This window comes from Apostichopus japonicus, chromosome 12, assembly GCF_037975245.1.
Source record: "Apostichopus japonicus isolate 1M-3 chromosome 12, ASM3797524v1, whole genome shotgun sequence".
In the NCBI taxonomy this organism is placed as follows: domain Eukaryota; kingdom Metazoa; phylum Echinodermata; class Holothuroidea; order Aspidochirotida; family Stichopodidae; genus Apostichopus; species Apostichopus japonicus.
In genome coordinates this window covers 29,519,491-29,537,196 of record NC_092572.1, presented here as the reverse complement: position 1 = coordinate 29,537,196, position 17,706 = coordinate 29,519,491, and the positions used below count along the sequence as shown (strand labels likewise).

Genomic DNA, 17,706 nt, shown 5'->3' with positions numbered 1-17,706 from the left:
GATATATAACCAGAATGAGTACATCGGGTCGATCTTGTACTAAAGATCAAATTTGTTCTCTGGAATGAGAGCTACATTTCAAGAGGTAACATATACTTACATCATCAATATCTCAACATACTAGATTTGAATTTTGTATCCTACAGATTGATGCTGTACTTGACACTGGAAAATTGAACGTTGTATTCATGCACACTTCAGATGATGTATCACAGATATCGGGATATAAGCAGAGGTTTGCTGTGTATTTGAGCTAAGAAAGTTGTATTCACATTTTACCTTTGATCTTGAAGCAAAGGTGAGCATAGAAACCTTTGACCTCAGCAGAAGTCGATTATCTTCAGAGCTGAAGTTGACGGATTCTCTTCTACAGATCTCTTTGACAATGTCCTTGACCTTATGTCCTTTGTAACCATCATACTCAGCAAAACAGAGGCAGATACAGTTCATGATGTAATCAGGAATCTCACCATCTCCTGTTTTAAAGTCTCTCATTAGAAAACTGGCAATGACATGAAAGCTGGGAGGACAGATGTGACAAGTGAAGCGCAAGACATAATGAAGATCAGCTGGGTCTATGTTAACCAAGTGTTCTCTGAACAATTGATACTTGTAATGGTGTTCAGTTGATTTGCGACCCCAGAACAGGAAAGCTAAATACTGTGCTGCAAACCACTCTTGGATTAACTTATGAAGGAATTTAACCTGTAAAGAGACATATTTTGCAGCTTTTCCTTTCTGTAAAGGTTTTGATTTTTTCTCTTTCGATTCCAATATTGGTTTACTCTCTGATTGACTGACAGATGCTGAGAGATCAGGATCAGGGGATGCCCCTCTCTTCATCTCTGAAGTAACATTAGATGTGTTCAGTGACTCATCACTGATGGAATCAGTCTGGGGAGTTCCACTGCCTGAGTCAGTCTGAAGATTCCTATCAGTGGAATTAAATGGAGTTCCTTCCTCAACAACAAGTATCCCAGAATCTATCCATGCACTGCTATTAGTGACACTTCTATCCACAAAGTCTTTCTGCCAAAACAATTGTTGGTTTCCTTTACAGAGGCCATTAAATGCAAGTTCCTCCAATGTAATGTATGTTTTCTTGCCAGACAGATGACTATGTTTGTCTTCCTCATCCTGCATAGGACACAGAATGTCTACAATGGCCTTCACAAAAGGAGTAACCCTGTCAAGCTGAACCTTGTGTGACTTTTCTAATCTATCAATGTTATGTACTAACAGCACAAAGAGTAGTGGAACATTACAAAGATCAAGAATAAATGGAACATTATCAATCAATTCCTTTACTTCTTCTTGCCTTTTGACATCATCAGAGTAGACTTTTTCAATATATTCATTCCTCTCATCCTCACCGAAGCTTCCTATCTTCAACATTGGACTTGGAGGTAGATGCTTGGCATACTCTGTCCTAGCTGTGATTATAACAATGCAGTTGGACAGTTCCTCCTTTGTCATGACTCTCATGACCTCTGAGGGACTTCCATCTTTGGTTACACCATTGTATTCTTCTAACCCATCCAATATGAGGTAGACTTTCTTCTTATCACTGTTAAGCATAGACTCAATATCCTCTTCTGTGATGGGAATGCCTTTACGGATGTAGAACATCTTGATAGCTTGAATAATTGTCATGCTATCAACAATTTTCAAGGGCAGATAGATGACCATGGGGATATCCATAAGCTTTCCACAACACCAGTCATAGGCCAACTGAGAGGAGAGCATTGTCTTGCCGGAGCCTGGCTGTCCTTCCAGAATGATTCGAGTCTCTGCTTTTAGTCTTTCATCAGTAAAGATATCTAGGTAGTGCAGCTTACATTTTCGGTCAACTTCTCTGCTAGATATTTTTGAACCAGAATTAGTTAAGACTAAGCGGCTGGCTATAAAGAGATCGTTAGATTTCCATTGACAAGACTTCATCCAGGGGACAGGAGTCATTGTTTCAAACCAACTCTTCATCTTCTGTTGTAAGCATTTCAGGAATAAGCTCTCTTTGTCTTTAAAACAAGGAAACAGAAAGCACAGTTCAACTTCTATTGAAACAAGTTAAAATGTTTCACAATTTATGACAATATAAAGAATATCTACCATACTGAAAAACAAGTGTGCTTTAATATCAATAGTTTGGGCAATCTCGTAACACTGTATCTTTGGTAACATTTATTAACAACTACAGTAGTATAGTCTTCAAATGTAAAGGTAACTCACTCCTTACACAACTAAGACACTGTCATTGCTCAAACACGCTAGTCAGTTTAAAAATTACTCAGTAATACAAACAGCAATGTTAAAATATAGTGTCATACATCCAGACTTGAAGCAATTGGAAACCAAGATGTTATTATATTTCATTCATAATATACAATGATTGCTGTCATAAATGGAAAGAATTTATTTATTTATTTAGTTTTTATATATATATATATATATATATATATATATATATATATATATATATATATATATATATATATATATATATAATGTATATATTAAAATTAAAAATTTTAATTAAAATATTAAAAAAAATATTAAAATGTGAATATTATATATTTATTTATAAATTCTTTATTTATTTTTCACTGATAAAGTAGGACTCCTCCATGATTAGGAGCATTGTTTAATTGTGAAGTCATTTGAGTACACTGCAAACTGCAGCTTCCTGGGACACGACTAAGACATTTTCAAAGGATTAATATAATAACTTTAATTTTACAGGAGAAAGACCTGTTGGTATAGTCACTGTATGACATCCCAGATAACGCAGTACTAGAACAATGCACTCATCATACTAAAGTGAAAACCTGCATTATTATATTTCTCAACAACATACAATGCTATGAAGCTGTGAGTTCCATCAATGTGCTTCAGTTCAAAACATATTTTCACATCTAAGTCTTCATTATATCCCTAAAATATTCATATGTTTATTATATATTTATTATATCCCTTATATGTATATATATATATATTATATAAGATATATTATATAAGATATATAAATATATATTATATAAGATATAAGATGTTAATATATAATATATATTCATTATATCCCTAAAATATATTATTATATCTATATATTATATCTAATATATTATATCTAATATATATAATATATTATATTATACAGTATCTTCATTATATTCCTAAAATATCCTATAATCCACACATAATATTCTTAGATAATGAGTACATTTTGTATTTCACTGTTTTCGAGCTATGAAGTCTAAAGTCAGGAATGTTCCTTAAAACTGGCATGAAACTTGTACCAGTGCCCAGGTATAAAAGTTTGTTACATACACATGAATTAACAATACCTTCATCTCGTGGCATAGTTTCATCAGAAAGTACCAAGGACTGGTATTCGTGTATCTTAGCTACTGCCTGGAGAAGACGATATTCCTCTAAAGGAGTCTCTAATTTGCTGACATCAGAAGGATTAATGATACCCATCTTATCAATTGTCTGGAGGAAGGAAAGTCCTGGATTCTGACTGGAGATAACTGTCTTCTTGTTCTTATCAGTAACTTCAAAGTTTTCACACAGTTTCACTGTTATGGAAAATGTCAAATGAGCAGAGAGGCCGGCGAGGAATCTGTCGTATTCAGTTTCTTGATCTGAAATGTTTAAGGTGAAACATTATTTGTCCAGTTTTGTTAAATATCCACAGATACGTACAGGCACACTGATAAATGCATAATCCACATCATGGCACAGGGTGACTTTTGCTCACTAGTACAAATGTAGATATGTATTATGTTTTGGTGTGCACATTTTGGTTGCCAGCATCTAGAGTAAATCACCACCATGTATCAATACTTAAAGTGGGATCTTTCTGGGGGGTAGGGTGGGGGAGGGGTATAGGGCAAGTTGGGGCAGGGGTATGGCTTTTTAAGTAAGTGCATTTTGTAAGTACCAAAGGTGAAGCAAAATACACAATTACCAGAGAGCTATTGATTAGGGGCCTACCTCTCAGCTTCATGTACGTCTCTGTTAATAAGTGAGTATGGTTGATCTTCAGCTCAGTTAGTGCATCAGTTAATCGATTCACATTTGAAGGGTGTATGAATCCTCTTTCTTCAAGGGCAAGCAGAAAATTCTTGGAGTACGAGGGATTTGTAATAATGGTCTTCACTTGATCGGGTGGTAGTGAAAAGTAGCGGCCTAACTTCCCACAGTCAGTTTGGGTAAGCTTTGAAGACAGTTCTTCTTTGAGATGGCTGAAGGTGAAGATGGATGCCTATGGAAGAGAGAAACAACAATCAATCCATTGATTTAGTAAATCTTTGCCAACTAATCACATCAATTACTTTCATTTTAGACTAGCCTTGGTCAGAAGATTTCTGAAACGTGATGTTTGAGATGTAACCAACAGCTCTTCTGGGACTTGAACTTCTCTTGAACTCCACATAAGAACTCGCACAGAAGATCCACACACTAAATGAAGTCAAAGCAGCTACTATAGGCATTGACCTCTGATCGGCTTAATGGGATATACATCACATATATTGTAAGGAAGGAAAGAAAATCTACAAAACCACATCTAAAGTTAACTGTGTGTTCTCTCATTTGTTTCTAAAATCTTATTGATATTTATGTGAACTGACCTATGACTTCTAGAGCAAGGCTGCAGAAACTCAGCACTACTGATGTGCTCATACTTTCATGCTCCGTGAATCAGACAAGAAAGTTATTGTAGGTGTACATTATCAAGGGTATATTTGTTTATATAGGCATTTCAATGCACACAGTGTAATGTGCAAATGTAATTACTGATCTATTCTAATTTACAGAGTGATTTAAGGACAAACAATATGTTTATCCTGTGATGTGATGTTACATAACTTTATGTAAAACTGTTACGTGTACATGTTATGCGAGTAGACCAATCAGAAGTGTCCAACCAGTGATATATAAGCAGTACACGAGGCGTGTGCCTCCACTTCACTTTCCTACTTTTTGTCTCTAAGTTGTGTATCCGTGCTCGTTATATTTATGTTATTCATTGTAAATATATATACGTTGAAGTCAGAGACTTGTTATGTTCTTCTTTGGTATGTCCACCCAAGTCCCAAACCTCACATATCCTTCATAATGTACAGTGCTTTAAAGCCAATTCCCCCAAAAAAATATTGTTAAAAGAGCACTAGCTATCTGCTCACTGAAAAAGACCTTTCAAACTTGATATGATTTCACAATTGTATAATATACAGTACTTTCAAAGCAAACGATATCTTTGCAACAGTTCAATCTAAGCTGTTTAGACTTTACTAACTCCATTGTCAAATCAAGGCTTTACTGCCAGGTAAGAAGGAAACTGTCAGACACTTCCAGGCTACTACTGTAGTGGTATTACTGGTCACATTTGCCCATAGCTCTCTAAACTTCATATGCATAACATCCTTTATTGCTTTATGGCCTATGCTTGCAAACATTTCTGGAACCAGTAGGTCAGGTGGTTACAGCAAAACTGTAGCACACCTAGATGTAACCTTATATCAGTTGAGATGTAACCACAGATGATTAATGCACCAAATGAAGCCATAATTGCCTCATAATTTGTGGCTGAAATGCTTTGAGGCTACAAAACATTACATTCTGTAAATGATTCCATATAATACCAAGGGAAAATATTTCAAGAGCATTGCTCAAGCAATGTGGCAGAAGAAGCAAAGCACCATGCTGCTGTCAAGTATTACGATATATATCTTAATACATAGAGGTATTGAGATGTATAGGGCTTCATTGTTAAGTGTACATAGTCTACACTGCACATTTGTGATGTTTTACATATATTTATGAAGGTTTTGGTCCTGTTGGATGTCATATACAGTAAACATGCTTTAATGTGTGTACAGGGGACTGCACTGTAGCCATTGTCTGTCATTTTCTAACAAAACTAATCTAGAATGTCCTCCAAGTTGCTTTGGTGTATGTGCAGGGCTGTAGCCACAGTCTGTTCAAAAACATGAAATCTTATACTGCACAATGCAGTTAGAATGTTGGAATTGATAGACACATTTTGCATCTAACCCCTAACCCAAATGAATTATCCAAGGGGTGGACAATACTGTGTCTGAGACCCCTCTTTCAGGGGGACATCAGACTCCCTCTCCCACTTCAAACTCTGGCTAGATGGCATTGTAAACTGCATGTGTAAAGTTTAAGAAACATTGCTGCTTGTTATACGACAAATCCCACTGACTGGAGTCTTGAAATTTTTTGTGTTTAGGCATCACATGCAGACACAGTAATACACCCACACAAATACACCTACTGTACAAGCAAACTTGAAATTTAATATAGGTTCCTGATGCTTTCAGCATAGGAACTGTATGAGACACCAAAATGGCAAACTACAATAAGGGTTTGATGAAATAACTGGTTGCGAATCGAGACATTGCTTAAAATGACAAGGCTTTCACATATTTTGTCCCTGCTGACCTCAAATGACCTATGACCACGATCAAAAGATAAAGAGTGTGCCTAATCAATTGAGGGATATTCATGTGCTGGACTACAGTGAGACCCATCCATGTTTCTCTTTCATACTGTGTCATTTTTACAAGAATTTCCCATTTCTGACCTTTGACCTTCATGAAAGCAGGATTCATCTTATTACTAAACAAGAGCCCAAGGGCACTATGGTTCCTTGCTTATAGGGACTTTAGAAGAACTATCCTAAAATTGTCATTTTAGACTAGCCTTGGTCAGAAGATTTCTCAAACGTTATGTTTAAGATGTAACCAACAGCTAGTCTGACTTGACTTGGACTTCTGTTGAACTCCACATAAGAGAGTAAGATTCTGGTTACTCGCACAGAAGATAGTCATAATAAATGAAGTCAAAGCAGCTACTGTAGGTATTGACTTCTGATCGGCTTAATGGGATATACATCAAATATATTGTAAGGAAGGAAAGAAAATCTACAAACCACATCTAAAGTTACCTGTGTGTGTTCGCATTTGTTTTCTAAAATCTTATTGGTATTTATGTGAACTGACCTACTGTATGACCTTTAGAGCAAGGCTGCAGAAACTCAGTACTACTGATGTGCTCATACTGTGATGCTCAGTGAATCAGATAAGAAAGTTATTTTAGTACATTATTTAGGGTATATTTATTAACAGACATTTCAATGCACACAATGTAATGTGCAAAAGTAATTACTGATCGATACTACTTTTCAGTACGACTTAAGGACAAACAATATGTACAGTATATCCTTCATTATGTACAGTTCTTTAAAGCCAATTCCAACAAACAAAATATCTTTAAAAGAGCACTAGCTATCTGCTCACTGAAAAAGACCTTTCAAACTTGATATGATTTCACAATTGTATAATATACAGTACTTTCAAGCAAACAATATCTTTGCAACAGTTCAATCTAAGCTTATTTGACTTTTGTAACTTGATTGTCAAATCAAGGCTTTACTGCCAGGTAAGAAGGAAACTGTAAGACACTTCCGGGCTACTAGTGGTATTACTGGTCACGTTTGCACAGAGTTCTCTAACCTTCAGATGCCTAACATCCTTTGTTTATTGCTTTACTGCCTATGCTTGCAAGCATTTCTGGAACCAGTAGTTCAGGTGGTTACAGCAAAACTGTGGTTGACACCTAGATGTAACCTTCTATCAGATGAGATTTAACCACAGATGATTAATGCATCAAATTAAGCCATAATTGCCTAATAATTTGTGGCTGAAATGCTTAAAGGCTAAAAAAAGTATTACCTAAATTGTAAACAATTCCATGTAGAACCAAGAGAAAATATTTCAAAAGCATTGCTCAAGCAATGTTGCAGAAGAAGCAAAACACCATGATGCTGTCAAGCATTACAAAATATATCCAAATACATAGAGGTATTGAGATGTATAGGGCTTCATTGTTAAGTGTGCATAGTCTACACTGCAGATTTGTGATGTTTTACAAATTTATGAAGGTTTTGGTCCTGTCGGATGTCATATACAGTAAACATGCTTTAATGTGTATACAGGGGACTGTACTGTAGCCATTGTCTGTCATTTTCTAACAAAACTAATCAAGAATGTCCTCCAAGTTGTTTGGTGTATGTGCAGGGCGGTAGCCACAGTCTGTTCAAAAATGTGAAATCTTAAACTGCACACTGCAGTTAGAATGTTGGAAATGATATACACATTTTGTATCTAACCCCTAACCCAAATAAATTATCCAATGGGTGGACAATACTGTGTCTGAGACCCCTCTTTCAGGGGGACATCAGACTCCCTCCCCCACGTCAAACTCTGGCTAGATGACATTGTAAACTGCATGTGTAAAGTTTAAGAAACATTGTTGCTTGTTATACACCAAATCCAACTGGCTGGAGTCTTGACATTTGTTGTGTTTAGGCATCACATGCAGACACAGTAATACACCCACACAAATACACCTACAGTACAAGAAAACCTGATAATATACAGTAGGTTTGTGATGCTTTCAGCATAGGAACTGAATAAGACACCAAAATGGCAAACTACAATAAGGGTTTGACGAAATAACTGGTTGCGAATCAAGACAACGCTTAAAATTACAAGGCTTTCACATATTTTGTCCCTGCTGACCTCAAATGACCTATGACCACGATCGAAAGATAAAGAGTTCACCTTATCAATTGAGGGATATTCATGTGCTACACTACAGTGAGACCCATCAATGTTTCTCTTTCATACTGTGTCATTTTTACAAGAATTTCCCATTTTTGACCTTCATGAAAGCAGGATTCATCTAATTACTGAACAAGAGCCCAAGGGCACTATGGTTCCTTGCTTATAAGGACTTTAGAAGCACTATCCTAAAATTGTTATTTCAGGGTTGAATGTACACACACGATATCATTGCCATAAATATCACAAATCAATGATTGGTACTTTTGAGAATCTGTTGACTTTTGTTACATTTGTTTATAAGAACTGCAGAATCAGCCTAACTGTACTTAATAACTTTGGTTGAACAGGAGTCACCCCATGGACATTTAAAATATGGCCACAAAAATTCATATAATCAACTTAATAAAAACTAATACAGGTCACTGGAGGCGCTATTCCAAGGTCATGTGAGGTCAATTAACAGAGGTCCACCTCTCAAAACCGAACAAAACCTTGACCTCTGATAACTTTGCGCATGAAGTTCGCACAGGGGTCAACCATGGACAATATTGATCAGTTTGGAGATTGAGTTTTTTACCCATAATTGACCTTTTTTGACCTTGGATCATATGACCTTTATGTTTGGAAATGATCACTTACCCTATTCACAAATAGTCCCAAAATGACAACCATGGCAGACCCCATCAGTGGGAGTTTCACAAGTTATTGCCCCCCAAAAAACTCATTTTGAGCCATAATTGACCTTTGGTGACCTTAGATTACATAACCTTTTTTTAGAAAAATGTGCATCTACTTCATTCACAACTTGTCCCAATATATCAGCCATGTCAGACTTCTTCACTGGAAGTTGTTGCAAAAATTAGCATAATTGGGCAGTTTTTTGCCCATAGGCGAACTTAGATGACATATGTTATGTTTGGAATGATTGCTTACCCCATTCACAACTAGTCCCAAAATATCAACAATGTCAGACTCTGTCAGTGGGAGTTTCACAAGTTATTGCAAAAAAAAAATTTTTTAACCCATAATAGACCTTTGGTGACCTTGGATTACATAAGGGTTAGTTTGGCAAATGTGCCCCTACTTCATTCACAACTGGTCCCAATATATCAGCCATTTAAGCCTTTGTAATTGGAAGTTGTTGCCAAATTGAGCAAGTGGGGCAGATTTTTTGCCAATAAGCGACCTTAGATGACATGACTGTTTTTATTCATAATGTTCCCCTTGAAGATGTGCACTCCATCCCAAAATTGTTATGCACTCCAATGTACACACATACTGTAAAGGCTATTGCTAAAAAGGTATCAAATCCAACCTTTGGCCCTCAAAACTTAAGAACTGGGTGTTCGATCGAAGCGGGGAGTTAGTTTTGTCTATAGAGCACACAGAGCTCTATCATATATCAAAATATTGACAAACTCTTTTTCTTTGCCCTGTATCTCCTAAATTGAGTATATTTGAAGAAAAAAAAACCTTAACCTATGATGACTATGTACCCGAAGGTCGCAACAGGGTCAACCTATGGACATTTTAGATCAGAAGACCATTTGAGATCTGAATATGGCCCTAAAAATTCAAATAACCAAATTAAAACTAATACAGGTCACCAGACGTCACATAAAGTCAAAGGCCACAAAGATGCGGTCTACTAATGGATTACTATAGCATAACTCCCAACCCTGACGGATATTTTGTTCTCAAATTATAATCGCAAAAATACTAGTTTTTGACCCCTAATTTACCTTTTTGACCTTGAATCACACGACTGTTATGTTTGAAAACGATTCCCTACCCCATTTACATCTAGTTCCAAAAAAAAAAACATGTCGGACCCTGTCAATCCATGGGAGTTATTGCTTTGTTTATTATTTTGGTTTTTTGGCCCGAACTGACATTTACAGGTACCGAAAACAATAGGCCCACCTTCTCACTATGGCGGATCTAAATACCAAGTTTGAGTTAAGTTCAACTTCTCCTTGTTGAGTTACAGTGATGGTGCTGATCATACTGATTTTGTTTTTAAGATATTTTAGCCAGGCAATAAAGCAGACCTTTAATTCCACTTATCCTGTCAAAAAATATAACTTATCAACAAAGACACTGTTTATCCATATTCATTGCTACCCATTGTGTAGCTAATGAGAGTACAGTATGTCAAATTGAATATTGTAGTACCAATAACATTTCACAATGTTAGTGTCTATAGTTTTGTCCCCTGTACAGCATACCTATTCCCTTTCACTCTTTTTTTCCCATTTTGTCCTTATTGTTCTCTACATAGTTATGTGTTCCCAGAGTTCAGTGAATCTGTGATCATTAGCAAGGGCGTAGGAACCGGGGGGGGGGGGGGCTGGGGGCGCCAGCCCCCCAGTGAAAAATACGGGGGGCAGAAGTATCATTCCACCCCTCGCTTCGCAAGTCAGAAAACCCCTTTCCATTTCCAAATGAGAAAAAAGTCTCATTTGGAACACCAAATTGCATCTAAGGCCAGGTGAAAATGTAAAATTATTTACAAAATGGAGCGGGTGTTGAAGTGTGCTATATTGCACCAAATTGCATCTGAGGCCACCTGGAAATGCAAAAAAAATTCCAAAGGGGAGGGGGACACCCTGTCCCCTTAGACCCCTCTCCCAGGCTGGCCATCAGTCTTCAGCCCCCCCCCCAACTCAAAAATACCTTCCTACGCCACTGATCATTAGCCCCATTGTTTGCTTTAAAGAGGAGCACACTGTTCCCTATGTGGTCTCTGACATGCTTTACCACAAGCTCTGTTATGCCTTATTTGTTAGAGGAATTTTCTAGTGAAAAATGGGATCCAGTCCTTCCTGTCATATCATCTTTTGTCTTAGTATTTCACTATTAAGCCTTGTCATATGATGAATTGTAGTTTCTGTGATAGAGTGCTTGAAACATTCGCCCTTCCCGCCAGAAAATTTGAATCTAAGGACCGGCCTACAACCAAGACGTCAGTGCGTCACATCAGTCACACTCGATCAGATCTCACTCAAAGCTTGGCCTTGATATGCTACACAGGAGTGTGTATAGACTTCGCGTATGCCGGTGAATACAAAAGATCTCTCTAAGATTGGCCTTGATTCACTACACAGGAATGTCTACAGAATTTGCATACGGCTGTGAATACAACGTAATGACGTCACAGAGGCCTCTCTTTTCTGCCGGAACTATTAAAAGTGATTCAAAATATCTCACAAATATCAAATATCTGAACAACATTTAACATATTATGAAGAAGAACTAGTTAGGGATCTCTGGAAAGTTTTAGCTCTCCAAAAGGTTGCTAACTTGCAACTTCACAGGGAAATTTCCATAAACACCCTATTTTACTTCAGCAATTTTAACTTTCCTCGCTACAGTGTAGCTTGCTAATGATAGCATCCCTGCGCCCCCCCCCCCCCCCCAACGAAGTGACGCGATAACGTCAACGTCACTCTCCAATGTTCAAATCATATTAGATTAAGTTGGCGCAAGATTCTCCTGAATCATAGGATGAAAACATCCCAAACATCCCTAGGACTGTGGCGATGATAATTCCAAATCCAGTACTCATAGGTCAGGCTTTGTTTCATTCTTGATTAAGGCTTTATAGTTATTTCATGTTCTGTGTAATCTCTGGAGGAATAAGTTAAAGGTGTGGGCAGTTTGCCTACTTCCTGGAGAATTTGTGACTAAGGCTTAAGTAAAATCTTGTCTCTAGGGTGGGAAAAATAATTTCTCTCAAAGCTTCTTTGTTTTAAATTTCTAAAAAAAAACACTTAAGTTTGCAAGCAACTCTACCTTTCACCAAGAGACTCCAAGCTGTCATGCATCTGCAGTAGAGACAAGCTAGAAGACTGTTAGAAATTAGTTACATTAATTTCAATACAGGTAAAGAGTTCATATTTTAACCCTGCCCCAAACCCCTTAGGAGCCTAGTCAGTTTCATTGTGCATACCTTCTGTATATTACCTGTGAATGTATGCACTATGCAGGTTAGTTCTGTGATAGTAATGTGCACACAGAGTACGAGCCTTTATTAAGTGTAATTTGAATTAATTAGTTTATTGATCTCCTGTGATGGCAGAATGCACAAAGAATGTATTTATTATTTAGGAATTAATACCAGTAACAGCTATAGTGAGTCTACAGGTACAGTATATAATTACTAAATTGTATTGTGTGTAAATTCTGTATCATTTTAACTGAACATTGTTTAATAGCTGTTAACAGGGTTGATTATGGCACTTAAACTCCCTCAGCCATAATGTGTGTATAGCTATGTCCTAACCTACATTGAATTAATGTGAGAGAATTGAAAGTGCTTCAGGTTATTGGTCCAACGAGAGCCAACATTGGGATATTTATTAGTTTTATTATGTATTGCTGTGATTATGTCGAGCATTACCCGTCACTCTAATGCACTCATCTTTATTGTTCAGTTGGTAATAAGTGTCACCTATTCGAGCTATGTTTAGATCCCATGATGCAGTGCTACACTTTTACTAGTTGCCATGGTGACAGGATTTGCTGAACTTACTGTCAACTTCTGGGTTGAAAGAGTTGTAGCAATATATTTTAGTAGATAGGACTGAGGCTCTATTAAGGTTTTGTTAGAATGTTAGCAAGTATTAGCAGCCCTAATAGTCACTCCTAATTGGTACAGATTCCATCAGACCAGATAAAGCTGATATTCTTTGTGATATAGTCTCTGCTTTGTAGCCTACTTTTAGTCCAAGGGGTTGCTTAGGTACATGCAGCCTAAAGAAAGGTGTTTGTTGCAATGGCAACCTGTTGTCTAAGTCAGAAGTTGCAAATGGGCCGAAGTGGTTAGAGTGCTACTTGTTGTTGTTATTATTACTAAATGAGGGATTTCCCCGTTAGAGTTTACTGCAAAATTTTCCGCGCCCGAACTTGACAGTCATTTGTTGCTCTTAATTCGCTACAAAATTCATCATAAATTTAATTTTTCTTTCTTGACCTATAACTATGGGCTTCAGTTGGGTACAGGCCAATGTCTTGTCAGGAGTCATTATAACTAAGTATTGTGTGTTCATGTATGGGTATTTTAAAGGGCATGTTTTCATGGACTGCAGGGACATAAGTTTTCCTGAGCGAGTTTTCAAGACTTTTTAAATCTTAGTAACAATACTGTATTAATGGTCTACACAGTTTTTATAATGGAAGAAAATTTCAGAGGATTTTGGAATTTATTTGCCCTGTTCTGTATGTATGTGTTGCTATGAGAGATTTTGCTTCTTTAATCCTATCTAAGTTTTCTTCTCATTTCTTCTCTAAATTTATTAACATTGCCCAAAAACTAGCAATAAGTGTGCTCTTAGGAAATATTTGTATGCATCGAAGCCAAATATGTTTCTATTGGAGGTCTAGAACTGGTCTACAGTTTTTATAATTCAAGAAATTTGAGAGGAGTTTGGAATTTATTCACCCTGTACTGTATGTATGTGTTGCTACTTGCTATGAGAGGTTTTGCTACAGCTTTTAATCCTATTGAAACTTTCTTCTCATTTTTTCTCTAAATTTATTGATATTGCCACAAAATAGCAATAAGTGTGCTCATAGGAGATGTTCTAATGCATCAAACTCAAATATGCTTTATTAGAGGTCTACACAGTTTTTATAATGCAAGAAAATTTCAGTGGATTTTAGAATTGTTTTGCCCTGTGATGTATGTATGTAATTGCTATGAGAAGTTTTGCTACAGTACTTCAATCCTATTAAAATTTTCTTCTAATTTTTCACTAAATTTATTCATATTGCCAAGAAATAACAATAAGTGTGCTCTTAGGAGATATTCGTATGCACTGAACCCAAATATGTTTCTATTGGAGGTCTACACAGTTTTTTATAATGCAAGAAATTTCAGAGGATTTTGAAAATTATTCGCCCTGTTCTGTATGTATGTGTTGCTATGAGAGGTTTTGCTACAGCTTTCAATCCTTTTTAAAAAAATTCTAATTTTTTCACTAAATTTATTGATATTGCCACAAAAGTAGCAATAAGTGTGCTCTTAGGAGATGTTCTAATGCATCAAACCCAAATATGTTTTATTAGAGGTCTACACAGTTTTTTATAATGCAAGAAATTTCAGAGGATTTTGGAATTTATTCACCCTGTGCCTTATGTATGTAATTGCTATGAGAGGTTTTGCTACTTCAGTCCTATTAAAATTTTCTTCTCATTTTTTCTCTAAATTTATTGATATTGCCACAAAATAGCAATAAGTGTGCTCTTAGGAGATGTTCGTATGCACGGAACCCAAATATTGTTTTATTGGAGGTCTACACAATTTTTTATAATGCAAGAAATTTCAGAGGATTTTGGAATTTATTCACCCTGTGCTGTATGTATGTAATTGCTATGAGAGGTTTTGCTACTTCAGTCCTATTAAAATTTTCTTCTCATTTTTTCACTAAATTTATTGATATTGCCACAAAATAGCAATAAGTGTGCTCTTAGGAGATGTTCGTATGCACGGAACCCAAATATGTTTCTATTGGAGGTCTACACAGTTTTTTATAATGCAAGAAATTTCAGAGGATTTTGGAATTTATTCACCCTGTGCTGTATGTATGTAATTGCTATGAGAGGTTTTGCTACTTCAGTCCTATTAAAATTTTCTTCTCATTTTTTCACTAAATTTATTGATATTGCCACAAAATAGCAATAAGTGTGCTCTTAGGAGATGTTCGTATGCACCGAACCCAAATATTGTTTTATTGGAGGTCTACACAATTTTTTATAATGCAAGAAATTTCAGAGGATTTTGGAATTTATTCGCCCTGTACTGTATGTATGTGTTGCTATGAGAGGTTTTGCTACTTCAATCCTATAAAAAAAATTCTTCTTATTTTTTGTCTAAATTCATTCATATTTCCACAAAATAGCAAAAAGTGTGCTCTTAGGAGATGTTCGTATTCACTTATGTGGGATTACCTAATCTTAGCAAGCTGGATTGTGTACTGTGAAATGAATAAAAACATGGCACTAAGTCATATTTGATATGAAACTCCTATAGTATTGACTGTGTGTTCCTCAATCAGCAGTTTGAATTTTGCAACAAAATTTCAACTAAAAATTTGAGTCCCAAATTTCATATTATTTCCAAGACTGGCAAAAACAGTACAAATAAACGTAATCTACAGAAATGTTCGCAGTCACTGATACCTAACTTGGTAGTTTTTCTAACCTATTTTCATTATTCTAGATGTAAAATAAAATTCCTATGTTTACTTGTTTACACTATCCTACTGTACTTACTGTGCTGTATACACTCAGTGTTCCTCGTTCTGTTGTTGTAAACATAAACCTGTTTACATCGTTTATCCTGATTCTATTCAGCAACTCATCAATAACTCGCAAAGTAAACAATGTATGATTCTCAGAGAGGGAGTAAAAAACAAAAGCAACAGAGAGCCAACATGATACAAACACCAGACCAAACTCACTGCTTACAGTGATACTGCCTGCAGATGGGTGGTCTGGTGTATTGTATTCATGTAACATCACTCCCTCCATGTTGTATCTAATGGCTCTACCAATGACTGTACATATAAACAGATTATCTCCATAAACTGTTATATCTACAGGATGATCATATATTTCTGATCCTTTCAAGGTGATTGCCTTGATTTTATGTAAACTAAAATCAAACACAATCACCTCGTTAGAAGACAAACCAATAAATATCTCTCCCTCTCTGACAGTCATACACCAGGTTAGTCCATCGCGTAACTGATCACTGTGTGTGGGTATGTCGTCTGTCTTGATATTGAAGACATCCAACTGATCACCACACACAGTGACTATACGAGAATCATCCAAGAATGAAACACAACGACGCCATCTTGAAGGATTCTTAAATTCTTTAGAATAAAACCGAGTTATAAATGGCGACGAAGAATCAGGAATGTTTAATGCAAACAGGTCTATGAATGACGTGTCTTCGTTGTAACCGCTAACAGCAACTTTGGTAGAATCCACCGACATATCGAACAGCTCCAATGTCCGACGACCTTCACCGGTTAACCTGGGCAACCGCGTACTATGAAGTCTTTAATATACAAGGCAAAAAAAGTACAATATTAGGTCAAGTTTACAAGGCCGTGTCCATGGTAACGGAGAATGTTGTCAGACACTATGCATATAGTCGCTGGAGAATGTACATTTTCATAACAAAAACAAGAAAATAACGGAAGCTGAAGCACCCTCCCCCAATACTAAATAATAAACAAAAAATAAAGAAATAAACAAACAACTAAACAAACTAACGGATCGAGTATATTTGGGAACATGTTGAGAGGAATTTCGCCCTAAACACGAGCTCTGGGATATGGAAATAGCTATTTTATTTACACGATTGAGTGTATCAATTCATAGGACATACAGTATAAGCGATTGGCCCGTAAGACGGGCTCTCGTCGAATTATGCTGTGATTTATTAATTATTAAAATTAAGAATTAAACAAACAATAAAATAATTGTGGATCAATGAGGCGCGAGGGCTTAATAAGGTTACTCAGAAGCTGGTGATTTAAGTTTATATATATTCTCAGGCTGACCGGCCCCTCCCAGCTGTGAAAATTATAAGAAAGAACGTAAAAAAGAAACAATTAACAGGAAAAAAATGTACAAAAGGCCAATTTTAATAAAATGTAGACAACTAGGCCTATATGATAAGCAAATAAGCAAGCAACTATAAACAATCCATTATAACGGATCGAGTATATGTTGAGAGGAATTTCGCTCTAAATGCGAGCTCAGATCTGTACGTTACGTACGTGTGAGGCGATACCATACAAAAATAAGTCCTGCAAAATCCTGCAGGAACCTGCGGGCCGATTTTATGCAGGATCCTGCAGGATTTATGCCAGGATTTGGCAACATCCTGCATGCTTATAATGAAGGATTCCTGTACATGCATCGTGGAATCCTGCATGCATATGAAGGATTCTTGTTCGTTTGGAAGGAATCCTGTTCCATATGAACAGGACTTTTTTTAAATATATACAGGACTTTTTTGTATGGGATTGGCCCG

At 36.4% G+C, this 17,706-nt stretch overlaps 2 protein-coding genes across 24 annotated transcripts in view; both read right to left on the bottom strand.

Moving 5' to 3' along the window:
• LOC139977164 (uncharacterized) overlaps positions 1-17,706 on the bottom strand; it is a 371,700-nt gene that overhangs the window by 25,474 nt on the left and 328,520 nt on the right. The window lies entirely within an intron of this gene.
• LOC139977181 (uncharacterized) overlaps positions 1-17,706 on the bottom strand; it is a 30,919-nt gene that overhangs the window by 1,380 nt on the left and 11,833 nt on the right. Inside the window, exons 3-6 of the mRNA XM_071986417.1 lie at positions 15,930-16,722; positions 3,994-4,264; positions 3,342-3,641; positions 280-2,018 (exon numbers count right to left, since the gene is read on the bottom strand). Coding sequence (XP_071842518.1) covers positions 280-2,018; positions 3,342-3,641; positions 3,994-4,264; positions 15,930-16,722 — 3,103 coding nt within the window. The remainder of the gene's footprint in view (positions 1-279; positions 2,019-3,341; positions 3,642-3,993; positions 4,265-15,929; positions 16,723-17,706) is intronic.